Source organism: Oncorhynchus tshawytscha, linkage group LG19 (assembly GCF_018296145.1).
Source record: "Oncorhynchus tshawytscha isolate Ot180627B linkage group LG19, Otsh_v2.0, whole genome shotgun sequence".
NCBI classification, from domain to species: Eukaryota; Metazoa; Chordata; class Actinopteri; order Salmoniformes; family Salmonidae; genus Oncorhynchus; species Oncorhynchus tshawytscha.
This window is the reverse complement of record NC_056447.1, coordinates 50,815,976-50,843,937: the sequence shown is the minus strand read 5'-3', so window position 1 is coordinate 50,843,937 and position 27,962 is coordinate 50,815,976. Positions and strand designations below refer to the sequence as shown.

Here is a 27,962-nt window from a genome sequence, read left to right as displayed (position 1 = left end):
TTGAAAGTTTCAATTTTATTTTCAAATGACTTCACAACTGTTTTAGTAACTACATGTACATGTCCAAAAGCTGGAATTCTTGTAATAAGCTATTGCCCATGGTAGCTTTTTCTTCATTTCTTTCTATATACATATTTATATATATACACACACACACACACACACACACACATGATTCTATGAGTTCCACATGTTGCATATTCCATATGTTCCACGTTCAAGAAGAGACGACTCATGATGCAAGCCTGTTCCTTCGGACTGGCAAACAAACTATAACATCTAAAAAAAAAAACGGTTATAACCTTAATACACTGACCAAATATCATCATCATCGACATCATCATCATCATGACAACCGCAATTCAAATTTTTACAAAAAAATAAAAAAAGCACAAGTTGAATGCAAACGAGGGAGCTGTTGAAAGGGGAAAAAAAAGCAAACGGCTCCTCTGTCCGTTCACTCATCAAAAGACAAAACACAAAATGAAAGGAGGAAGAAGAATAAAATAAATGCTGTACACATGAATAAAAAAAGCCCTACGATGCATGACTGGATTCAAAGTTCATTTTGTGAATGGACAATGCTAAGCAAGCCAGCTATAACCTCGATCTGTGTGTACTAAATAGTCTTCTGAGCTATTCAGGGGGGACAAAGAGGAGGATTGTTTCAGCATTGAGGAAGTAAATCATCAGATTCCATTGAGAAAACCTTTAGATTCTGTTGAGGGAAGCTGGTCAAAATGCAACCAAACTGGTTCCTGTTCAGTTGGCACCAAACGGAAAAGAAAATGGTCAAAAACAGGGAAAAAAAAAAAACAGGCAGGTACTACCTGAACTTGTCCAATAAAATAAAATGTTCCTTTTCATTGTCCACCGCAAAACGTTTTGCTAATGGTGTGCCCTACAGAACACGACACTGCAGTGCAGTTTCCCCCCTTAAGAATGTTAACGTTTCCATGGCCGATGGCCTGCAGGTGATGTTACCAAGGTGAACATGGGGATGCTGTTACCATGGTGACGTCGGTGGTTGCCGTGTTAAACCAGGGTCGGCGTGGGGTCAGGTCAGACGCCAGTGGCCACCTGGCTGTTGTAGTCGGTGGTCTCCATCTTGAGGATGTAAGGGATGATGCTGTCTATCTGAACGTTGCCGATGAGGCCAGTGAAGAAGAGCTCCTCGGTCACCACTGAACTCATAAGCCGCAGGGCAGGGAGACGAAGCAACAGCTTGGATAACCTGAGGGGAAAGAGGGAGGGAGGGACGTTATTAAATGGACAATATATCCATACATTCCATGCCAATAAAGCATTCGAATTTGACAATTTAATAGAGGAGAGACACAGAGAGAGAGACACAGAGAGAGAGACACAGAGAGAGAGACACAGAGAGAGAGACACAGAGAGAGAGACACAGAGAGAGAGACACAGAGAGAGAGACACAGAGAGAGAGACACAGAGAGAGAGCACAATGCTTTGCCAGTGATATACAGTGAGACATAGTGATGCGTAATGAGATGTTATATTGTAATGCCTAATGAGATGTTATATTGAGATGTAGTGATGCGTAATGAGATGTTATATTGAGATGTAGTGATGCGTAATGAGATGTTATATTGAGATGTGTAATGAGATGTTATATTGAGATGTGTAATGAGATGTTATATTGAGATGTAGTGATGCGTAATGAGATGTTATATTGAGATGTGTAATGAGATGTTATATTCTGATGTAGTGATGCGTAATGAGATGTTATATTGAGATGTAGTGATGCGTAATGAGATGTTATATTGAGATGTAGTGATGCGTAATGAGATGTTATATTGAGATGTGTAATGAGATGTTATATTCTGATGTAGTGATGCGTAATGAGATGTTATATTGAGATGTAATGAGATGTTATATTGAGATGTAGTGATGCGTAATGAGATGTTATATTGAGATGTAGTGATGCGTAATGAGATGTTATATTGAGATGTAGTGATGCGTAATGAGATGTTATATTGAGATGCGTAATGAGATGTTATATTGTAATGCCTAATGAGATGTTATATTCTGATGTAGTGATGCGTAATGTGATGTTATATTGTAATGCGTAATGAGATGTTATATTGAGATGTAGTGATGCGTAATGAGATGTTATATTGAATAATGAGATGTTATATTGAGATGTAGTGATGCGTAATGAGATGTTATATATTGAGATGTTATATTGTAATGTAATGAGATGTTATATTGAGATGTAGTGATGCGTAATGAGATGTTATATTGTAATGTGTAATGAGATGTTATATTGAGATGTAGTGATGCGTAATGAGATGTTATATTGAGATGTGTAATGAGATGTTATATTGAGATGTAGTGATGCTATATTGAGATGTAGTGATGCGTAATGAGATGTTATATTGAGATGTGTAATGAGATGTTATATTGAGATGTAGTGATGCGTAATGAGATGTTATATTGAGATGTAGTGATGCGTAATGAGATGTTATATTCTGATGTAGTGATGCGTAATGAGATGTTATATTGAGATGTAGTGATGTGTAATGAGATGTTATATTGAGATGCGTAATGAGATGTTATATTGAGATGTAGTGATGCGTAATGAGATGTTATATTGAGATGTGTAATGAGATGTTATATTGAGATGTGTAATGAGATGTTATATTCTGCTGTAGTGATGTGTAATGAGATGTTATATTGAGATGTGTAATGAGATGTTATATTCTGATGTAGTGATGCGTAATGAGATGTTATATAGTGATGCGTAATGAGATGTTACTGACCGATACGAGTCTTCAGGGTAGGTCCGAGTTACATAATCCTGTAACTCCATGTAGGCTTTCTCCTGGAAACGCTCAATCTGTAGGGTGTTGTCTATACCTGGGTGGTCTATGACACACACACACACACACACACACACACACACACACACACACACACACACACGTTAAATAGAAGGAAATGTGGTCTACAGCAAAGAGAAACGCAGAGTCAGTCACCACAGTTACCAAACAACTGTCCCTGACAGTGTGCATGTATCCATTTCACCGCCTTTATCGTTTTATAGTTGTCCTTCATTATAGTCCGGGGCGCAACTTCTGTTTTTAGAATTCGGGGGGATGGGGACATAATTATTTAATTTTTTATTCAGTCGGATAAACTCCAAAACAACCTACCCAACCGCTCGGCACACCGTCGCCTCATTTTGTATCACATACCAATAATAAAACCGGGGGGGTGGGACAAAATTTAATTTCAGAATGTGTGTGTGTGGGGGAGGGTAGTTGCACCCCCCGGATTATAGTCGCCATCCTCTTCCACTATAGTCGTCTATTATATTTTGCAGTAGGCGTTTTCATATCAAACACTTCTTGGCAAAGACACACAGAACAATTAGATTCAACAAAAGGAAAGGGTGCAACTCTCCAGTATTGATAATAACTCTCCCTTTATGTACATAGTTAACCCACAGGGAGACCTGAGTTACTAGACTTTGTTTAAATAGTTAACCCACAGAGAGACCTGAGTTACTAGACTTTGTTTAAATAGTTAACCCACAGAGAGACCTGAGTTACTAGACTTTGTTTAAATAGTTAACCCACAGAGGAGACCTGAGTTACTAGACTTTGTTTAAATAGTTAGACCTGAGTTACTAGACTTTGTTTAAATAGTTAACCCACAGAGAGACCTGAGTTACTAGACTTTGTTTAAATAGTTAACCCACAGGAGACCTGAGTTACTAGACTTTGTTTAAATAGTTAACCCACAGGAGACCTGAGTTACTAGACTTTGTTTAAATAGTTAACCCACAGTTAACCCACAGGGAGACCTGAGTTACTAGACTTTGTTTAAATAGTTAACCCACAGAGAGACCTGAGTTACTAGACTTTGTTTAAATAGTTAACCCACAGAGAGACCTGAGTTACTAGACTTTGTTTAAATAGTTAACCCACAGAGAGACCTGAGTTACTAGACTTTGTTTAAATAGTTAACCCACAGAGAGACCTGAGTTACTAGACTTTGTTTAAATAGTTAACCCACAGAGAGACCTGAGTTACTTGACTTTGTGTAAATAATTTGCTGAGAATCTGGGCACTGTTGTCTGAAAGGGCATCACCTAGCTACACTAGGAAGTGGTGTGTAACAGAGAACAAGTCGCCATGCTAACGCATATGGTGCACACGTTTAAACCAATTACAGCACTTTTCCCCCTGACAATTAATTCCCCATCACATATCCTTCCTTTTCTCTTTCATCAGCACTTTTCCCCTCATCATTTACATAATGAAACTACTCCAATCCCACAACCAGTACTGAAGACAACTAGGTCTTTGAGGTAGTTACAGAACTGTAAAAAAAAAAAAAAAAAAAAAATCATAAAAAAAAAAAAAAATGTCTCGCCTGTTGTTTTCTTGTCTTCCCACTCTCCCTCCTTGCTGACTGGCAGCACCCAGCTACACTAAGAAGGTGTGAATGTACAGAGGCACCTTCTCTTTTGTTTTCCCATCAGACACCAGGGTAAGACGAAGCCGCCCAACAGTCGTGGTCATCTTGACTCATCTTTCTCAGAGTGTGATAGAAATCTAGCCAGTCAGCGTGTCATCTCAGCGGGTCCCTTAAAAAGCAGCCAGCACCTCCCAGCTGGCCACATACACAACCACAGAGTCACTGTCTGCAGCCATGGCACAGCAGAACCGCACCGGCAGCGAGACTGGGCAGCTTAATATGCCACAGGGATACACACACACACAGTTTTTTTTTTATCCACAGAACAATCCGTCATAAGAGTCACTGTCTGCATGTTTAAACCAATGGCTGTGTTCCAGACCAATCTTTAAAGCAGTCACACTGTATCCTATTGATGCAGTTAGTGACGTGTTAAACACTTGGCCGGGTGGGCGTTGTGTGATGATTTTGTGCGCGGTTGGTTTTTTTCCTTCCTTCTTTGGAAATGTTCTGGGACGTGGCCAACGATATCACTTTTTTTCGCAGCTGTGAGTTGCATCATGCGTCGTTCTTTCATGACAACATCCCATAGTTAACCTCTAAAGCTCCTCTCTTCGTCCCTTCTCCCCTCTTCCCCCTACTCACCAGGGCTGAAGAGGATGATGGCTTTCAGGTAGGCGTATTCATAAACGTCAGGGGATAGCTTGGCCATGCTGTTACAGAACTCCTGCATTCTCCAGATGTGTTCCATCACCAGCTTCACTCTCTCTGGGGACAGCTTCTCTGTAGGGGGGGGGGGCAAGTCAATGAAACATGATAATACATGCTGCTTTGTAGACACTTAAATAAAAAGAGAATCAATCTTTTATTCAGCAATAATAAAATCATCAGCCAACAGAAATACATAGAAAATGGAGTTTTACAACCTTCCCTCCCCTTCATCCCAATCCCACCGAAAAACCTAAAAGCATCTTTGCTGGCAATTATTGTAAATATTGATGATGAATAAATAATTGTATTAATTTTCACCATCACCTCCTGTACCATCTTGTAGGCTGGTCTGAAGGTGGTTGATGATGGCAGCCAGGATAGTGGAGACGTTCATGACATTTGAGCATTGAGCCAGGCCCAGAGCAAACAGCTCGTTCCAACAGGCCTTCATCAGGTTAATGTCATTATCCTGACCACTGGGAGATAGAAATTAAGAGGATTTATTACATCAGTAAAAATGTATAAAACTGGGGTGGTTTAAGCCCTGAATTCTGATTGGCTGAAAGCAATGGTATATCAAAACATTTAGTTTTACTGCTGTTATTACATAACATAATAGTTTATAATAGCAATTAGGCACCTCTGGGGTGTGTGATAATCGGTCAATATATCACACCTCCTCGGGCCTTATTTCTTAAGTATATATAATATGATGATGTATATTTTTACTTGATGATTTAGCATTGTATTTGATAATTTAACAGATACAATACCAGTGGACACACTATTTTTGTTTTTAAATCATGGAGGATAACACATTATACAATTTATCTGCATTTTGGTTCACTGGCTTTGGTCAGTAGGCAGGAAAAGACTTAGTGATAAACAGATATATATATATTTACAACTACATTAGATAGATGAATGTAGACTAATAGAATCACAGCAGTACGCATGTAGCTAGGTACTCACCCCAAGGCTTGGAAGGCAGGTATGGAGCGTGCCCAGTGCATGGACAAGAAGAGGAGCCGCGAGGCTGACTCACAGATGTAGTTCACATTAAGGTACTCCGGCATGGGCAACGGCATCATCAGCTAGAGAGAGAGACAGACAAAGAGAGAGAGATAAATAGATAGGAGACTTGAACAGTTTCTAAACATCTCAGCCTATCACTCCAACCATTCTAAACATCTCAGCCAATCACTCCAACCATTCTAAACATCTCAGCCAATCACTCCAACCATTCTAAACATCTCAGCCAATCACTCCAACCATTCTAAACATCTCAGCCTATCACTCCTCCAACCATTCTAAACATCTCAGCCTATCACGCCAACCATTCTAAACATCTCAGCCTATCACGCCAACCATTCTAAACATCTCAGCCTATCACTCCAACCATTCTAAACATCTCAGCCTATCACTCCAACCATTCTAAACATCTCAGCCTATCACTCCAACCATTCTAAACATCTCAGCCAATCACTCCAACCATTCTAAACATCTCAGCCTATCACTCCAACCATTCTAAACATCTAAATCATCAACCATTCTAAACATCTCAGCCTATCACTCCAACCATTCTAAACATCTCATTCTAAACATCTCAGCCTATCACTCCAACCATTCTAAACATCTCAGCCTAACTCCAACCATTCTAAACATCTCAGCCTATCACTCCAACCATTCTAAACATCTCAGCCAATCACTCCAACCATTCTAAACATCTCAGCCAATCACTCAACCAATCACTCCAACCATTCTAAACATCTCAGCCTATCACTCCAACCATTCTAAACATCTCAGCCTATCACTCCAACCATTCTAAACATCTCAGCCTATCACTCCAACCATTCTAAACATCTCAGCCTATCACTCCAACCATTCTAAACATCTCAGCCAATCACTCCAACCATTCTAAACATCTCAGCCTATCACTCCAACCATTCTAAACATCTCAGCCAATCACTCCAACCATTCTAAACATCTCAGCCAATCACTCCAACCATTCTAAACATCTCAGCCAATCACTCCAACCATTCTAAACATCTCAGCCTATCACTCCTCCAACCATTCTAAACATCTCAGCCAATCACTCCAACCATTCTAAACATCTCAGCCTATCACTCCAACCATTCTAAACATCTCAGCCTATCACTCCAACCATTCTAAACATCTCAGCCAATCACTCCAACCATTCTAAACATCTCAGCCTATCACTCCAACCATTCTAAACATCTCAGCCTATCACTCCAACCATTCTAAACATCTCAGCCAATCACTCCAACCATTCTAAACATCTCAGCCAATCACTCCAACCATTCTAAACATGTTAAACAAGAGGTAGCATTAGAGAGAAAGAATGGGCCTAGACATTAGAGAGAAAGAATGGGCCTAGACATTAGAGAGAAAGAATGGGCCTAGACATTAGAGAGAAAGAATGGGCCTAGACATTAGAGAGAGAAAGAATGGGCCTAGACATTAGAGAGAAAGAATGGGCCTAGACATTAGAGAGAGAAAGAATGGGCCTAGACATTAGAGAGAAAGAATGGGCCTAGACATTAGAGAGAAGAATGGGCCTAGACATTAGAGAGAAAGAATGGGCCTAGACATTAGAGAGAAAGAATGGGCCTAGACATTAGAGAGAAAGAATGGGCCTAGACATTAGAGAGAAAGAATGGGCCTAGACATTAGAGAGAAAGAATGGGCCTAGACATTAGAGAGAAAGAATGGGCCTAGACATTAGAGAGAGAGAATGGGCCTAGACATTAGAGAGAAAGAATGGGCCTAGACATTAGAGAGAGAGACTGCATGACATGAGGGAGAAAGAATGGGCCTAGACATTAGAGAGAAAGAATGGGCCTAGACATTAGAGAGAGAGAATGGGCCTAGACATTAGAGAGAGAGACTGGGCCTAGACATTAGAGAGAGAGAATGGGCCTAGACATTAGAGAGAAAGAATGGGCCTAGACATTAGAGAGAGAGACTGGGCCTAGACATTAGAGAGAGAGACTGGGCCTAGACATTAGAGAGAGAGACTGGGCCTAGACATTAGAGAGAAAGAATGGGCCTAGACATTAGAGAGAGAGAATGGGCCTAGACATTAGAGAGAGAGAATGGGCCTAGACATTAGAGAGAAAGAATGGGCCTAGACATTAGAGAGAGAGAATGGGCCTAGACATTAGAGAGAAAGAATGGGCCTAGACATTAGAGAGAGAGAATGGGCCTAGACATTAGAGAGAAAGAATGGGCCTAGACATTAGAGAGAGAGAATGGGCCTAGACATTAGAGAGAGAGAATGGGCCTAGACATTAGAGAGAGAGAATGGGCCTAGACATTAGAGAGAGAGAATGGGCCTAGACATTAGAGAGAGAGACTGGGCCTAGACATTAGAGAGAAAGAATGGGCCTAGACATTAGAGAGAGAGACTGGGCCTAGACATTAGAGAGAGAGAATGGGCCTAGACATTAGAGAGAGAGAATGGGCCTAGACATTAGAGAGAGAGAATGGGCCTAGACATTAGAGAGAGAGAATGGGCCTAGACATTAGAGAAAGAATGGGCCTAGACATTAGAGAGAGAGAATGGGCCTAGACATTAGAGAGAGAGACTGGGCCTAGACATTAGAGAGAGAGACTGGGCCTAGACATTAGAGAGAGAGAATGGGCCTAGACATTAGAGAGAAAGAATGGGCCTAGACATTAGAGAGAGAGAATGGGCCTAGACATTAGAGAGAGAGAATGGGCCTAGACATTAGAGAGAGAGAATGGGCCTAGACATTAGAGAGAGAGAATGGGCCTAGACATTAGAGAGAGAGAATGGGCCTAGACATTAGAGAGAGAGAATGGGCCTAGACATTAGAGAGAAAGAATGGGCCTAGACATTAGAGAGAGAGACTGGGCCTAGACATTAGAGAGAAAGAATGGGCCTAGACATTAGAGAGAAAGAATGGGCCTAGACATTAGAGAAAGAATGGGCCTAGACATTAGAGAGAGAGAATGGGCCTAGACATTAGAGAGAGAGAATGGGCCTAGACATTAGAGAGAGAATGGGCCTAGACATTAGAGAGAGAGAATGGGCCTAGACATTAGAGAGAGAGAATGGGCCTAGACATTAGGGCCTAGACATTAGAGAGAAAGAATGGGCCTAGACATTAGAGAGAAAGAATGGGCCTAGACATTAGAGAGAAAGAATGGGCCTAGACATTAGAGAGAGAGAATGGGCCTAGACATTAGAGAGAGAGAATGGGCCTAGACATTAGAGAGAGAGAATGGGCCTAGACATTAGAGAGAGAGAATGGGCCTAGACATTAGAGAGAGAGAATGGGCCTAGACATTAGAGAGAGAGAATGGGCCTAGACATTAGAGAGAGAGAATGGGCCTAGACATTAGAGAGAGAGAATGGGCCTAGACATTAGAGAGAGAATGGGCCTAGACATTAGAGAGAGAGAATGGGCCTAGACATTAGAGAGAGAGAATGGGCCTAGACATTAGAGAGAGAAAGAATGGGCCTAGACATTAGAGAGAATGGGCCTAGACATTAGAGAGAGAATGGGCCTAGACATTAGAGAGAGAGAGAATGGGCCTAGACATTAGAAGAAAGAATGGGCCTAGACATTAGAGAGAGAGACTGGGCCTAGACATTAGAGAGAGAATGGGCCTAGACATTAGAGAGAAAGAATGGGCCTAGACATTAGAGAGAAAGAATGGGCCTAGACATTAGAGAGAGAGACTGGGCCTAGACATGAGAGAAAGAATGGGCCTAGACATTAGAGAGAAAGAATGGGAAGAGAATGGGCCTAGACATTAGAGAGAAAGAATGGGCCTAGACATTGAGAGAGAGAGAATGGGCCTAGACATTAGAGAGAGAGAATGGGCCTAGACATTAGAGAGAGAGAATGGGCCTAGACATTAGAGAGAAAGAATGGGCCTAGACATTAGAGAGAGAGAATGGGCCTAGACATTAGAGAGAGAGAATGGGCCTAGACATTAGAGAGAGAGAATGGGCCTAGACATTAGAGAGAGAATGGGCCTAGACATTAGAGAGAGAGAATGGGCCTAGACATTAGAGAGAGAGAGAATGGGCCTAGACATTAGAGAGAGAGAATGGGCCTAGACATTAGAGAGAGAATGGGCCTAGACATTAGAGAGAGAATGGGCCTAGACATTAGAGAGAGAGAATGGGCCTAGACATTAGAGAGAGAGAATGGGCCTAGACATTAGAGAGAAAGAATGGGCCTAGACATTAGAGAGAGAGAATGGGCCTAGACATTAGAGAGGAAGAATGGGCCTAGACATTAGAGAGAGAGACTGGGCCTAGACATTAGAGAGAGAATGGGCCTAGACATTAGAGAGAGAGAATGGGCCTAGACATTAGAGAGAAAGAATGGGCCTAGACATTAGAGAGAGAGACTGGGCCTAGACATTAGAGAGAGAGAATGGGCCTAGACATTAGAGAGAAAGAATGGGCCTAGAGAGAAGAGAATGGGCCTAGACATTAGAGAGAAAGAATGGGCCTAGACATTAGAGAGAGAGAATGGGCCTAGACATTAGAGAAAGAATGGGCCTAGACATTAGAGAGAGAGAATGGGCCTAGACATTAGAGAGAGAGAATGGGCCTAGACATTAGAGAGAGAGAATGGGCCTAGACATTAGAGAGAGAGAATGGGCCTAGACATTAGAGAGAAAGAATGGGCCTAGACATTAGAGAGAGAGAATGGGCCTAGACATTAGAGAGAAAGAATGGGCCTAGACATTAGAGAGAAAGAATGGGCCTAGACATTAGAGAGAGAGACTGCATGACATGAGAGAGAAAGAATGGGCCTAGACATTAGAGAGAGAGACTGCATGACATGAGGGAGAAAGAATGGGCCTAGACATTAGAGACAAGTCTGAAAGTTGATTGATTAATTAAGTACACTTTATTAATCCTGGTTTAGGCCCTCATGATTCTTGAATCACTCTTTTTAAAAAGACACACTGAGACTACATCTACCTTTCTTCAAGATAACTTTAAATCGCTCGGCCTCCGACTGCAAGGCACTACAGAGGGTAGTGTGTATGGTCCAGTACATCACTGGGGCTAAGCTGCCTGCCATCCAGGACCTCTACACCAGGCAGTGTCAGAGGAAGGCCCTAAAAATGGTCAAAGACCCCCGCCACCCTAGTCATAGACTGTTCTCTCTACTAACGCATGGCAAGCGGTACCGGAGTGCCAAGTCTAGGACAAAAAGGCTTCTCAACAGTTTTTACCCCCAATCCATAAGACTCCTGAACAGGTAATCACATGGCTACCCGGACTATTTGCATTGTGTGCCCCCCTCCAACCCCCAACCCTTCTTTTACGCTGCTGATACTCTCTGTTTATCTTGTATGCTTAGTCACTTTAACTATACATTTATGTACATAATACCTCAATTGGGCCGACCAACCACTGCTCCCGCACATTGGCTAACCAGGCTATCTGCATTATGTCCCACCCACCATCCGTCAACCCCTCTTTTACGCTACTGCTACTCTCTGTTCATCATATATGCATAGTCACTTTAACCATATCTACATGTACATACTACCTCAATCAGCCTGACTAACCGGTGCCTGTATATAGCCCCTCTGCTGTATATAGCCCCTCTGCTGTATATAGCCCCTCTACTGTCTTTTTACTGTTGTTTTATTTCTTTACTTACCTATTGTTCACCTAATACCTTTTCTGCACTGTTGGTTAGAGCCTGTAAGTAAGCATTTCACTCTAAGGTCTACCTACACCTGTTGTATTCGGCGCACGTGACAAATAAACGTTGATTTGATTTGAATGAACTTTCAAATCAGGTGTTATGATAAGCTCCTGTCCCGCTGAGTAGTGTAGTGTCCCAAATTTCACCCTATTCCCTATACAGTGCACTATTTTTAACCCAGACCCATTGGACTCCGGTCAAAAGTAGTGCACTATATAGGGAATAGGGTGCCATTTGGGATGGACCCTGGGTGTTACGGGCATTGGCCCCAGACCCTCACCTTGAAGGGGACGTGGCTGTCTGAGAGTAGAGGCCCCTCCAGCTCCACCACGGGGCCAGACTGGTCTCCTGACATCAGCTGCATGGTGGCTTCCAGAGAGTCTCCTGCTGAGCCGTCCCCAGGGTTCAGGGCCTTGGCCAGAGTGTCAAACGCTCTGGGGTGGTGAGGGAGACAAAATGGACAGGTCAGTTCACAATTTAGGACCCTTAATAATTCCTAAGGGGGCTCCACGGTCTAGTCTTTTCCTGGAACTTGATTGGTCCAAAACCCCCATCATCTCCTCGGCTACATCTCAACCGTTCGCTCCCCTCATACCTTCTTCAATACATTTTGAGAAGGAGGTGAGGAGAGAGGGATTAAGGAAAGGGATTAAGGAAAGATGAATAGATAAAAAGAACAGATCTGATCAGTATGTGGTTCCTTTGTAAACCTGAGATTCAACAATCTGGGTGGCAGGGTAGCCTAGTGGTTAGAGCGTTGGACTAGTAACCGAAAGGTTGCAAGTTCAAACCCCCGAGCTGACAAGGTACAAATCTGTCATTCTGCCCCTGAACAGGCAGTTAACCCACTGTTCCTAGGCGATCATTGAAAATAAGAATTTGTTCTTAACTGATTTGCCTGGTTAAATAAAGGTCAAATGAATAAAATAAAATAAAAAAGTGAAGAAGAAAAAAAGTGAAACACATTACCTAAGAACACAAGCTTGACAGTCAGGTTATACTGATGGCAAACCTGAAACCAGTGAGCCTTGCACAACCTAACTAAGCATGTGCACCCCCCCTCCGGCAAGTCAAACTAGGAACCTTAAAGGGCAATTCCACCACTTTTCAACCTTATGTTCATTATTTCCAGCACAGTACCAATGTCGATGTGAAAACGGAAAATTTATATTAAAGTTAAAAAGATCTAGCCCATGTGTTAAAACATTTTACAAACAGCGATTTTCAAACACTATGGGATTTGCTGTAACGTGGGGAGCAAGAAAATGCCCTCCCCCTGGCTTGAAACTCTGTATGAAACCTCTCCTCACCGGGTGATGTCACAGGCAGTCTGTTCGTCTCCTTGGAGATCCGTCATGGAGCTGTCTCCATTGCTAAGGGTGTCTTCCGCGCCCATCAGATCATTGCTGTCGGTGACATCGTTCATCTCCCGGGCCTTGTTCAAGTGGGCCAGTGACGTCACCACATTGGCCAGCGTGCTCAGGTCGTCCTGACACGGGTCATTCTAAGGAGGGGCACCAGGGACAATCAGCTCCATTATTAATAATCAAACAAATGTCTATTAATCTCCTTGAAGTCAGAAGTTTACATACACCTTAGACAAATACATTTAAAAACTCAGTTTTTCACAATTCCTGACATTTAATCAGAGTAAATATTCCCTGTCTTAGGTCAGTTAGGATCACCACTTTATTTTAAGAATGTGAAATGTCAGAATAATAGTAGAGAATGGTTTATTTCAGCTTTTATTTCTTTCATCACATTCCCAGTGGGTCAGAAGTTTACATGCAACCAAATACTAATTGAGTGTATTGCCTTTAAATTATTTAACTTGGGTTAAACATTTTGGGTAAACTTCCACAAGCTTCCCACAATAAGTTCGGTGAATTTTGGACCATTCCTCCTGACAGAGCTGGTGTAACTGAGTCAGGTTTGTAGGCCTCCTTGCTCGCACACACTTTTCAGTTCTGCCAACAAATTTTCTATAGGATGGAGGTCAGGGCTCTGTGATGGCCACTCCAATACCTTGACTTTGTTGTCCTTAAGCCATTTTGCCGCAACTTTGGAAGTATTGCTTGGGGTCATTGTCCATTTGTGACTAAGCTTTAACTTCCTGACTGATGTCTTGAGATGTTGCTTCAATATATGCACATAATTGTCCTTTCCTCATGATGCCATCTATTTTGTGAAGTGCACCAGTCCCTCCTGCAGCAAAGCACCCCCACAACATGATGCTGCCACCCCCGTGCTTCACGGTTGGGATGGTGTTCTTCAGCTTGCAAGCCTCCCCCTTTTTCCTCCAAACATAACGATGGTCATTATGGCCAAACAGTTCTATTTTTGTCAGGTTTACATTTCTCCAAAAATTGGCGGTTTTGGAGCAGTGGCTTTTTTTTAATGGCGGTTTTGGAGCAGTGGCTTCTTCCTTGCTGAGAGGCCTTTCAGGTTATGTCGATATAGGACTCGTTTTCCTGTGGATATAGATACTTTTGTACCTGTTTCCTCCAGCATCTTCACAAGGTCCTTTGCTGTTGTTCTGGGATTGATTTGCACTTTTCGCACCAAAGTACGTTCATCTCTAGGAGACAGAACGCGTCTCCTTTCCTGAGCGGTATAATGGCTGTGTGGTCCCATGGTGTTTACACTTGCGTACTGTTGTTTGTACAGATGAACGTAGTACATTCAGGCATTTGGAAATTGCTCCCAAGGATGAACCAGACTTGTGGAGGTCTACAATTTTTTTTCTGAGGTCTTGGCTGATATCTTTTGATTTTCCCATGATGTCAAGCAAAGAGGCACTGAGTTTGAAGGTTGGCCTTGAAATATATCCACAGGTACACCTCCAATTGACTCAAATTATGTCAATTAGTCTATCAGAAGCTTCTAAAGCCATGACATTTTCTGGCATATTCCAAGGTGTTTAAAGGCACAGTCAACTTAGTGTATGTAAACCTCTGACCCACTGGAATTGTGATACAGTGAATTATAAGTGAAATAATCTGTCTGTAAAAAACATGTTGGAAAAATGACTTGTGTCATGCACAAAGTAGATGTCCTAAGCAACTTGCCAAAACTATAGTTTGTTAACAAGAAATTTGTGGAGTGGTTGAAAAACAAGTTTTAATGACTCCAACCTAAATGTAAACTGTATATATGCTACTTTATCCATTTCAGCTTCATGATTTTAAGATTGAATTGCTAGATGTTGTAAATGTCATCCAGACAAGCCAGGTCATTCTACAGAGGGGCACACATGAGATTGTCGATCACACATTTTGTATTAGAGAGTGTGTAGGAGGTTCTTGAGGGAGCCAGGTCAGAATGACATATTAGCAACAGAATGAAATATTCTCTGTTGAATCGGGTTTGAAAATGTTGCAAATAATGCAGATGCCAATGAACAATATACACAAAGCTATCTATTAAAGAACATTAATTATGTGTTTTTTATTGACAATGGCAACTTTGTTATTTGCAAATGTTTTGGATCAGATTTTAAAGAACATGTTCTTGATAATATACCAACCCTTAGCACAGTGTTCCCCAACCCGGATCCTCCAGTACCTCCAGCCCTGGTCCTCCAGTACCCCCAACAGTGTTCCCCAACCCTGCTCCTCCAGTACCCCCAGCCCTGCTCCTACAACCGTGGTCCTCCAGTACGCCCAACAGTGTTCCCCAACCCTGCTCCTCCAGTACCCCCAGCCCTGCTCCTACAACCGTGGTCCTCCAGTACGCCCAACAGTGTTCCCCAACCCTGGTCCTCCAGTACCCCAACAGTGTTCCCCAACCCTGGTCCTCCAGTACCCCCAACCCTGGTCCTCCAGTACCCCCAACGGTGTTCCCCAACCCTGGTCCTCCAGTACCCCCAGCCCTGCTCCTACAACCGTGGTCCTCCAGTACCCCCAACAGTGTTCCCCAACCCTGCTCCTCCAGTACCCCCAGCCCTGCTCCTACAACCGTGGTCCTCCAGTACGCCCAACAGTGTTCCCCAACCCTGGTCCTCCAGTACCCCAACAGTGTTCCCCAACCCTGGTCCTCCGGTACCCCCAACCCTGGTCCTCCCCCAACCCTGGTCCTCCAGTACCCCCAACGGTGTTCCCCAACCCTGGTCCTCCAGTACCCCCAGCCCTGCTCCTACAACCGTGGTCCTCCAGTACCCCCAACAGTGTTTCCCCAACCCTGCTCCTCCAGTACCCCCAGCCCTGCTCCTACAACCGTGGTCCTCCAGTACGCCCAACAGTGTTCCCCAACCCTGGTCCTCCAGTACCCCAACAGTGTTTCCCAACCCTGGTCCTCCAGTACACCGAACCCTGGTCCTCCAGTACCCCAACAGTGTTTCCCAGCCCTGGTCCTCCAGTACCCCAACAGTGTTTCCCAACCCTGGTCCTCCAGTACCCCCAACCCTGGTCCTTCAGTACCCCAACAGTGTTTCCCAGCCCTGGTCCTCCAGTACCCCCAGCCCAGTGTTGTAGCCTTGGACAAGCACACCTAATTTAACTCATTGAGGGTTTGAGGATTATCATGTGTGCTTGTAAGAATGTGCACTGTTGGGGGTCCTGGAAGACCAAGGTTGGGAAAACTGCCTTAGCAATTACCAAATGAAAGCGAGCCATCTGTTGTGTGATCCAGTCACTCACCGATTCAGGGGATGTGGGGACCAGGATGGTGTTCTCTAGCTTGGGAAAAGGCTGCTGGATGTTCAGGAGCATGCTTGACTCTAGCAAACTGGCTGACCTGCAAACACAAAACAACACACTTCAATTCTACTTTCCAATCACAGAGATCTCAAATGGCTGCACAGTTGGTTGGTGAAAATAGGTGGTCCTCATTCTGTTTACGCTCTCCACATCTCCTGGTCTTCATCTGCAATGATCCGAATGAAAACCATCAAGTGAACCCCAGTCTAACTGGTGAGCTACTACCACCATATTGTTTTCACCTGTCAAGTATTGTCCAATCAGATGAAGTGGAGGAGAGACCTATTATGCCAATTGCCACTGCTGGAGCAGGGGTCAGCCACGGGTCGAGCCTTTCTTGAGCGGATTTTCAGGGGGCCGGAAAGTAATGACTAATAATATATACACTGCAAAATGACCGCAAGAAGCCCAAACAGATATAATATTTAAACCATAATCATTTCAAATGTTTTTTTTTTGGCTCAGAAAACTTGGGGGGGGGGGACAGGGGACAAATAACCATAGCATCAGAGCCTAAAATTAACACCCGCCACCTGCCAAAACGCGGGTAGATTTTGGCATTGGCAGTAAAGAACGTCTAATTCGCCAGCCACGTTGGCGTGGCAACACTCTGGGCTCTACAGTGCAAGGCTTTAATAAAAATAGTCAAGTATGGGCAGTGACAGTTGTGATTTATAGCTAAATAAATGCTGCAGATAGCTGTTTTCAAAGTATTTCTGACATTTTGGTAATGCACAAAGAAATCTGAATCCTAACATTAGAGCTATCCCACCTCGTGCAGCAACACTGCCTTTGTGGGGGCAGTGAGCACTGAAAGATTTTTATTTTATTTTTTTTAGACACAATGGGCACAAGGCATAAAAGTTGGTCTAATTTACTCGAACAACTTCTAAAGTGAGACTTGGTCCTCGTGTTCCTTGGCTAATTACATTGTTTTGTTCACAAGCTTGGTTGATTTTCTGTTTGAGTATGCTCCCACTGCTAGCAAAAAGAGACATCGTTGGCCTCTACTAGCGACATTCTCACAGGCACACATGATGACTCAAGTGGCCTTGTTACCAAGGTAACGTTAAAGGAGCAGGTAGACATTTGTGTCTAATATTTTTGTTAAAAATACTTAGGTCACAGAATATTAAATACAATCTAACAATATTACGTCTTACTAGAAATACATTCCTTGTTTTAGAAACATCACTAAGCATGCTCATCCATTTTTTGTGTGTAATTATGGCAAAACAAATATTTTGAATGGTAAAAAAAAATCAGTGGTTGGTAGATTGTTTAATCTACCTGCCTCAGTGGCTGTTGTAAAAAATATATATAAATGTTTTAGGCCCTGCCTGACACAGAGAATGAAAGAGGCCTCTTCTTTGTATGTGTCCCATTTTGGCTCCTGTGAGAACATTTATGCCATCTCCATTTTGAAGTACTCAATGTTCTTCTTCTACTACTACTTCTAAGAGTTGGTAAATAAATAAAAAAAAGCGTGCATTACTGCCACCTGGAGTGTCTTGTCAGAACATGTATAAAGCCAAGGTTGGCAATTTACTGCCACCTACAGTAATGGAATGTTGGCTCACGAGCTAAAATTGGCTGATACCTCCTGATGACCTGGGCCCAGTTTTTCAAAATTGATCCAAACAGCCACCACTAATATTGAGTGGCTGCTGCCAACACACTGACTCAACTCCAGCCACTTTAATAATGGGAATTGATGGAAAATATATCACTAGCAACTTTAAACAATGCTACTTAATATAATGTTTACATACCCTACATTACTCATCTCATATGTATATACTGTACTCGATACCATCTATTGCATCTTGCCTATGCCGTTCTGTACCAATACTCATTCATATATCTTTATGTACATATGTGCATCCCACACAGAGCTAACGGAGGAGTATGCCCTATATGCGTTTTGAGGCCGTGTTTGGTACGACCCTCATGCGCCTATATTCAGCCACTTCAACCCAACTTCCTAATTTAAATACATTTGAGTTTTTAAAATTAATTTCACCTTTATTTAACCAGGTAGACCAGATGAGAAAAAGTTCTGATTTACAACTGTGACCTGGCCAAGATAAAGCAAAGCAGTGCGACAGAAACAACACAGATGGGATAAACAAACATATTTTTCTATTGCGTTATTGACTGTATATGTACAGTGTGTGCAAATGTAGTAAGATTAGGGAGGGAAGGCAATAAATAGGCCATAGTGGCGAAATAATTTAAACTTAGCCTTAACACTGGAGTGATAGATGTGCAGATGATGATGTGCAAGTAGAGATTACTGGAGTGCAAAAGAGAAAAATATATATATAACAATATGGGGATGAGGTAGTTGGGTGGGCTATTTACAGATGGGATGCGTACAGCTACATCGATCGGTTAGCTGCTCAGATAGCTGATGTTTAAAGTTGATGAGGGAAATATAAGTCTCCAGCTTCAGTGATTTTTGCAATTTGTTCCAGTCATTGGCAGCAGAGAACTGGAAGGAAAGGCAGCCAAAGGAGGTGTTGGCTTTTGGAATGACCAGAGAAATATACCTTCTGGAGCGCGTGCTACGGTTGGGTGTTGCTATGGTGACCAGTGGAGCTGAGATAAGGCGGGGCTTTACCTAGCAAAGACTTATAGATGACCTGGAGCCAGTGGGTTTGGCGACGAATATGTAACGAGGGCCAGCCAACGAGAGCATACAGGTCGCAGATGTGGGTAGTATATGGGGCTTTGGTGACAAAACGGATTGCACTGTGATAGACTGCATACAATTTGCTGAGTAAAGTGTTGGAGGCTATTTTGTAAATGACATCGCCAAAGTCAAGGATCGATAGGATAGTCAGTTTTACAAGGGCATGTTTGGCAGCACGAGTGAAGGAGGCTTTGTTGCGAAATAGGAATCCGATTCTAGATTTCATTTTGGATTGGAGATGCTTAACGTGAGTCTGGAAGGAGAGTTTACAGTCTAACCAGACACCTAGGTATTTGTAGTTGTCCACATATTCTATGAACTGTCCAGAGTAGTGATGCTAGTCGTTGGCCCAGTCATCGCTCAGTGTGAATGGGGCCCTTTAAGCCAGCTGTAGTACCTGGCTGTCTCCTTGTAGTACCTGGCGGTCTCCTTGTCAGTGACGAAGGTGGGCGTAGCAGCCAGGGGACTACACAGGTTCTTCCTGATGTAGATCTTCTCTGTAGACGCAGCACAGTTGATAGACTTCTCTCTGGAGACTTCCACCGGCTTCCTCTCACACTGGACAGCTACACAGACAGAGAAAGGGGAGGGGAGGGGGGTTGATCCACCATGCTAGCTAATGTGCATGCTGATTCACAGATTGACTACATTACAGTTAGACTGGGCAGAATTACTGATTTACAAAAAAAACATCCCAAATAATGGCATCAATATTAGCGATTCTGCACCTCAACCTTTCTCAAACCGATCCCTCTCAAACATGTTGTCTAATAAAGCAACTCAGGGTGTTGTGGAACACTGCAGATGTTGACACAAACAGAGAGGACACGACTCCTTGATTTCCATGTTTGATCGACATGATATTTCAGTATGTGAACGTCAGTAAGTGATTGAGGCAGGTAACTCACAGTCCTGTTTCATGCCCAGGAACATGCAGCGCTGCAGTCTGCAGTACTGGCAGCGGTTCCTATGGTGCTTGTTGATGACACACTCTCCAGACCCCCGGCATGTATACACCAGGTTCTTCCTGATGCTGCGCTTGAAGAAACCCTTACAGCCCTCACAGCTCACTGCCCCGTAGTGACGGCCTGGGTAAAGAGGAGAGAACAGAGTCAGTCACACAAGGAGAAGAGAGGGTTGTATGTGTGCGTGCGTGTACAAGTTCAACTGTATTTCCTTCCTACCTGAGGCCCTGTCTCCACACACCACACAGTACTCCACCACAGGCTTGGCAAGTGCCTGGTCTGACCCTTCTGTCACAAACTGGAAATACAACACACACAAAAACAAAAAAGCAAAAACAGGCATTCATATCGGATGTTAACGGCACTTTTAGGGCCTGTTTCCCTGACACAGATTAAGCCTAGTCCTGGACTAAATGGCCTGCCAGTTTAGTCCTAAATGGCCTGCCAGTGGCCTGCCAGTTTAGTCCTAAATGGCCTGCCAGTAGCCTGCCAGTTTAGTCCTAAATGGCCTGCCAGTAGCCTGCCAGTTTAGTCCTAAATGGCCTGCCAGTTTAGTCATGGCTAATTTGGATTAGAGAGGCGTGACCCCATCCATCAGTTGTATTACCAAAACGGCCAGATTAAAGCTACAATCTGCCCTAGGGAAACCAGCCGTTTGTGACTAACAGCAATAGTCTAAGTATGTACAAAGTAAGACTAGACCAGGGGTGTCAAACTCATTCCATGGAGGAACTAGTGTCTGATGGTTTTATTATTCCCTGTCAAGTTGTGTCCAATTAACCATTTCTCTACACATGGGTAGGGGCCTATACGGATAGGGCTACAATGAAATGTTTCTTCACCACACATATCTATTTTACTTCAGTTCCTTTTCTTTTTACAATAAAAACATACATAGACAAAACAAAAGACAACTTAAACATTTACATACATTTCCACAAACATTAATGACATCACACTTCCTCAGACCAACATGCTCCTACTGTATCCACATCCAATGTGGTTTCTAATAGCTTGTAGGACTTTGCCCCAAACGACTTCAAATCGTGTTGTTGCTTTAAATTTATTTTACCAGGTAAGTTGACTGAGAACACATTCTCTCGTTTACAGCAACGACCCGGGGAATAGTTACAAGGGGGAGAGGAGGGGAGGTATGAACGAGCCAATTTGAAGCCGTTTTGGCACTTGCAACCCCAGGGTTGTTGGTTCAATTCCCACGGGGGACCAGCACAAACAAATATGAAAGTGTATGCACTCACTACTGTATGTCGCTCTGGATAAGAGCGTCTGGTAAATGACAAAAATGTAAATGTCTGTAGCCAGATTATTAAGTATTTGATTCTTCCATTCTATTAATGTTAAGAGTATCATTTAACTTCTAGCATTACATTTAAATGTTTTTCTTACAGAAGAAATAAGAAAAGTAGTAATTGAAAGTGAAGAGTTGAGATTATTGGGAAAATTAGTCAAGTTCACCTGACAAGACTGAATCCAAACATTACACAAGTTGGTTTTGTGCATTTTACATTTACTGTATTTTTCGCCACATTTGTTGATAACGAAATGTGAAAATAATCTATATATTCAATGTGATAAGAATATTCCTGGAAAATGTGGTGTAGAATGACACGGGTTTGAGTCAGAGGAGAAACTGGTGTCTTCAAGTGGCCACACACACACACCCCTTGAAAGTGTGCACAGTCCCTACATAATTTCAATGAACTTTTATGATATAAAGAAGAGTCTTCAACCATAAGGTGTTTTTTTTTAAGCTCTCCTAGCTGTGCCGTTGAGGAACTAGAGAAAGCACACTTGTAGTTGTTTAGGTTGGAACACAACCCTGCATCCCCACCATCACACAATTACTGTTGTTGTTAACGCAATCCAAAAACAGCCCATTATAAATCCCAATCTGAGTCAGGTGGGCATCATTTGAAAGCTTGTTCTATTGGCAACATGACTAGCTAAATTATAAAATCCAATCTTACAGTGTTAGGCTTTGAATGGGCAATTCAAAGAAATATCATTTGGGTGCCCATAGAAAGGTGTCATGCGAGCATTCAGGTCCGTGTTCCACGGAAAATGTTCTTCACAATAAACAAACATAGGCTCATTCCGTTCAAGAACACCACAGGGTATCGAGTACCACAGTATGAGTCATAATACCCATAAAACCTAGGGGTCAAATATAAGGAAATTGTTCCATTATTCATTTTTCCCATAGGAGATTTTAGAAACCCTATAAATAAGGGCTGTGTTTGGTGTAGGCTTACCCTGGCGTGACGTTTTGATAACTGTTAACCTCTCTAGGACAAGGTCACCTGTAGTCACCTGTATTTTCCACGCAAAAACTAAATGCTAATTATCTGCTAATGTGGCTATCATAAAGAACTACAAATACCATGATGATCTGGAGGAGACTGCCGAATCGAGGAAAGGTTAAGAATCTCTGGATTAACTATCTAATGTTAGCTAAATTTAGTTATGAATAATTGGCTACATTTCTTTAAATTGACAATTCTGTGAACTGTTCTGTGCACGTTTTAAATTGACACAATACCTGTTAGCAAAGGTGTCTGCTCGAGATGACATGCAGGAGCCTGCAGGGATTTATAGTCTTGCATGTTGTCAACATTGATGCTAATTAGCATTTTCAAATCTGAGAGTATATTAGAGCTAAATATATTGATAAAAGTAACCTTGTCTGAGAGATTTACATGGTTATCAAAACATCACGCCAGGGTAAGCCCACACTAAACACAGCCCTTATTTTAAGTGTTTCCTAAACTCCCTATGGGAAAAATGAATGGTGGAAAAACAAATGGAACCATTTCCCCTGTTTGACCACTAGGCTTTATGGGTATTATGACATCTCCACTGTGGAGCTCTATGACACCATGTCATCTTGTAACTAACTGTACATCAAACATAGTGATCATAAACGTTGACACTGTGTATGACATGAGTTTTATGACATGGAAATGTAAAGTGCACATTTGGGCTTACGGGTGTTTGGCTTGCTTGGATGACAGCAAAGCGGTATTTATTATAATCCTTGTCTCATCTTTCAACATACACAGAGTCCTCTAAATTTACAGCATTTCCCCCTCACTCAGACAACAAGAAAAAGGTGCAAAAGAAGTCCAATTAGCAGGACGGATGTGGGCAACTTCTTGTCGCACGGTGCTCAAGTTCAGAATGGCGGTCAATCAAAACCCATATAGAGCTGTGAAGCACAGAGCCAGAGGTCTGACGTCATTTACTGTACAGTCACTACGTTCCAATATAGGCGCTTATCAGTGCCCAAATCTGACATTTTCAACCCGTTTACGGGTACGAGTGTAACGGGCTATGACTTAAACAACCAGGTGCGTTCCAAACTAGTCAGTGACATTAATTGATAAATCAAGTACAAGGGACTTTGACGTTTGCTGACTAGATCATCATTGGTGGTGCAGGTCAAGGCCTCTACCTGGATCTGCTGGCCGGACAGGTCAGGTGAGGCAAACAGCAGCTGGTTGACCCCTGAACCGTCTTGGGCCGCCAGGATCACCTTTCCCGGGGACGAGGCCTCTTGCTTGGCTAAGATTACCTTGCCTGGCGTAGAGTAGTCTGCATTAGCCAGGATAAACTGCTGCTTGCCACCAGAACCCTGCTCCAACGCCGTCACGATCTGGATCTTCTGGCCCGTCGACTGGTCCGTCACGATCTGGAGGGGAAGGGGAGGAGAAAGTCAAGTCGAATGAGAATTACAGAAACCAACAAGGTTGGTTTGGATCTGAAGCTAATATGTTCCGTTTATTTTTTTTATTGTTTCATTCTGAACAGAACCACTATTTTTGGGGTCCGTTCCACTGTTCTGACCAGCAAAATAAAGTTCTGAACCAGTTTGAAACCAAAATCAATTACTTCAATCAGTACAGATAGAGCAGGCACGCTAGTTGTTTACATGCGCGATGGACAGACAAGTGTAAACTATGGCGCAAGATGTGACTGACATTTTGTGGGTGGGGAAAGAGCAAGAGAGGGTTGAGGAGGCTTGAAACACTGGGCATCGTGTTAACTTGTGGGTGAAGAGCGGCACCAGAATTAAAAACAAGTTTTACCTTTTTGTAGTTAATAAAACCAACGTGAAACGTGACAACATGGGCTACAGTATCCTTAAATTTGTCAATGCTAAGTTAATACATTTTTCTGTAGCTAAATTCTCTCCCCATCTTATGAATCACGTTAGCAATGTCAGTACAGTAGCCTATGCTTCGGATGGGGGAGGGGCAGGTAGCCTAAACACACACACACCGGCAAAGATTTTCAGCTTGCAGACAGATACTCGAATACATTTTTGAGTGACAAAGTGAGGGCTTTGCATAGGTGCTTTGTTGCGTTTTTACATTGGATTAGAAAAATGCCTCTAACGTAAAAGAACGTTATTAACCAGTTCCCGTTATTTTTTAAATTACGGTTCTTTTCCAGAACAGTATGGATCACTTTTGTTCCAGGTTCCGTTTCTGTTCCTTGAAAATGTGCATTAGTTTTCTGTTTTCCGATCTGTTCCCTAAACCGGTTCCAACCCCTGGTTAGGATACTGCCTGAAGCTAATATGCTCCATTAAGGGTTGTTGAATGCTGATGATAAACAGTATTCTGTTTATAGTGTCCCATACCTTTCCAATGGATTCCAACCCTGAAGCTATTAGTTCTGCTACTTGCTAACCTTGAAGTCATACGAAGCTACTAGCCATGCATATGTTGACTCATAAAAGCCTTGACCTGGGGAGAAGAGATGACCTGACACATAGATGTCAAGCCATAGGAGTCTACAGCCATGTCTCAGGGTCCTGGTCCATTATATTACCTGGATACGATGTCCCATCATGCCACCGTCAGCTGAGACCAGCTGAATCCTCTGAGTGTGTCCGTCCATGACGCCGATTCTGTTTCCTTCTGCTGCTCACATCAAAGCCCCATGAGGCACATCAAACTGCAGTAGAGGGAAGGAATGTTTCACACAGTTAGTAGTTACTTAAGGGTATGTATTCATAATCAAAAATAAATATGTTGTGATCAGAGCAAGGTTTCAGTAGAGTCAAGGGTGATAAAATCTGCATTGAAAGCTTTTTGTTGTGCATTGCATAAGGAAGACAACATCAGGAAACAGTATGTATATGCATACAATGAGTGGGACTCATACGGGGATCCTTACATGTGTTTGAACATGGGCCAGTTCTAGCAACATTTGTACATCTCACTGTACTTTGTGCACGTGACTTTAAAATGTGACGGTGAAACATGTTGAGGTGCCCATGTCCTAACTTCAGCTAGCTATCTAGCTAACTTAGCTAGAAAGAGTCAAATCCGGGAAGCTACCTAGGAAGTGCATGGCTTCTTACGTGAGCAAAGAGGGTTTGAGTTAAAGTAAATGTTGAGTAGCTAGTTAACTTTTGGGAGATGCAGGGTTATTTGAGCAACTTGGTATACTATTGACACGTTAGCTGGCTAACGTTAGTTAACTGTGTCGCACACCGTGAAGTGTAATGTCGCACGGCCTAGCGTGCTAAGCTAACGTTAGCCAGCTTCTGCATTTGTTGGCCTTCTACGCCAAGTTTGATAAATATCACACAAAAATGTAGCTCGTTAACCATAAAAAGCCATGGGTGTAAGCACAACAAATAAGCTCCGGTCTAGTAGATATTTAAAATCGATGCGGAAGATAAAAGGTATTTCTTTTCCTGTCGGTGAAAGGTCAACATTGAAGGGTTAAAGAACGCTATAGGGTTCAAGGCCCCATAAGGACAACGCAGCGAACGGCGGGACTATCGCGTTTGGCAAACCAAGGCTCAGATCGCACACATTTGCAACGATTTAGCGTTATTGTTAGTCCGTTACAATTCAACATTTAGCTAGCTGGTTTGTGTTCATACTTAGAAACATTAGTTTTTGTAAAATCGGGACGCCTTATTCGCGCTAGTCTGAATATAGCTAACGTTACTTAGCATCTGAGGATTCACACTGAACACTCGCTACCCCAGCCAACACGTTTTAGCCAATACCTGGCACACGAATAGCGATTAGTTTGATTTAAGGTCAGATTTTAATTATGTTTAGTGTCATAACACCGACTTTTTCCGTGTGGTTTTGATTTTATATCCTTACTTGCCGGTTTTGGTGCACTGTCTTGGTCCGGAACCGTTAGCTAATGGCTGCTGGCTTGGAAATGTATTCTTCCTCCTTGTGTTACATGACGGAGCTGACCAACGTGTCGTTTTTGATATGAGCTTTTACGCGCACAATCCAGTTGTCTTACCTGTTATTGTGTGGTTTCTCTCGTATTGTGTGTCGATGTATAATCAATTTAATGCTTTTGTTTCTGTCTGCTGCTGCTTCAGGGAGGGTCAGAGTTCGTGACCTTTTTTTTTTTCTCAAAACACGTTGTGGTGCTCACGCGCAGTAGCTTGGACACACCGGCATGGCTAGACGGAAGGTCCGTGCTATCCAATGATGTGTTTATACCATGGATGACTGACAGGGGGCGCTGTATCGAAGGCATCTTGGTACTCCTCAATTGTAAAATATTTTGGGAGCTATAGAAAATGCATTTATTGACGTCTACATTCGTTTTGACGCATTCATTTTCTATTACAAACCCCTTTAGACATGGATGTCGATTAAGGCAGCCCCCCCCCCCCGCCCCGCTCCTCTCTGATTCAGAGGGGTTAAATGCGGAAGACACATTTCAGTTGAATGCATTCAGTTACACAACTGACTAGGTATTTCCGTTTCCCTTAATGCATAGTTCTAAATTGTGTTATGTAAGCTAAACAAACATAAGCAAGTAACATTTTCCCTAAATATATATATTTTTAGAACTGATGTTACTTTCCCCACTACAACTAAGGTATGAACGCCAAATTGTTATCAAATTTACTTTCTTTAAAGATAAAATAATGGTTAAAAGCCTGTGTAAAAGGGAACATTGGCATGAATGACCAGTTCCAGGAGGAAATTGCGGAACGGCGTGAGGTTCTGTATCCAATTTAAGGAAAATAGATGGAAAAACAGTTGTTCAGAGACCGACTACTGCATGGCTATTTAAAAAATTACAAAGTTCTCAGAGGAGGCAAGTAAGGAAACACAACTCTAGTCTTGTTATGGGATTGTAATAATAAACTCAGCCAAAAAAGAAACATCCTCTCACTGTCAACTGCATTTATTTTCAGCAAACTTAACATGTGTAAATAAGATTCAACAAATAAGATATAAACTGAACAAGTCACACAGACATGTGACGAACAGAAATAGAATAATGTGTCCCTGAACAAAGGGGGGTTCAAAATCAAAAGTAACAGTCAGTATCTGGTGTGGCCACCAGCTGCATTAAGTACTGCAGTGCATCTCCTCCTCATGGACTGCACCAGATTGACCAGTTCTTGCTGTGAGATGTTACCCCACTCTTCCACAAAGGCACCTGCAAGTTCCCAGACATTTCTGGGGGGAATGGCCCTAGCCCTCCGATCCAACAGGTCCCAGACGTGCTCTATGGGATTGAGATCCGGGCTCTTCGCTGGCCATGGCAGAACACTGACATTCCTGTCTTGCAGGAAATCACGCACAGAACGTGCAGTATGGCTGGTGGCATTGACATGGTGGAGGGTCATGTCAGGATGAGCCTGCAGGAAGGGTAACACATGAGGGAGGAAGATGTCTTCCCTGTAACGCAC

General features: G+C 42.8%; 1 protein-coding gene and 1 non-coding gene across 7 annotated transcripts; both read right to left on the bottom strand.

The window, feature by feature from the left end:
* Positions 1–26,705, bottom strand: LOC112219048 (nuclear receptor subfamily 2 group C member 1-A-like). 6 transcript variants are annotated; one of them, XM_042301833.1, is made up of 14 exons: positions 26,549–26,705; positions 25,100–25,225; positions 23,718–23,954; positions 20,465–20,543; positions 20,189–20,368; positions 19,678–19,846; positions 16,526–16,622; positions 13,199–13,392; positions 12,169–12,322; positions 6,130–6,251; positions 5,476–5,633; positions 5,092–5,229; positions 2,784–2,889; positions 1–1,234 (listed from the first exon to the last, which is right to left on the bottom strand). In XM_042301833.1, the coding sequence occupies exons 2-14, from the start codon at positions 25,166–25,168 to the stop codon at positions 1,063–1,065; spliced, it is 1,875 nt and encodes a 624-aa protein (XP_042157767.1). In that variant the 5' UTR covers positions 25,169–25,225; positions 26,549–26,705; the 3' UTR covers positions 1–1,062. The 6 variants fall into 6 exon arrangements, with proteins under 6 accessions (XP_042157767.1, XP_042157771.1, XP_042157772.1 ...); XM_042301837.1 differs by having other exon boundaries at positions 5,482–5,633; XM_042301838.1 differs by having other exon boundaries at positions 19,699–19,846.
* Positions 4,598–4,731, bottom strand: LOC112219282. The gene has a single exon (XR_002948736.1). It is a non-coding gene; the product is annotated as a small nucleolar RNA SNORA70 (small nucleolar RNA).
* Positions 26,706–27,962: the final 1,257 nt, after the last annotated feature.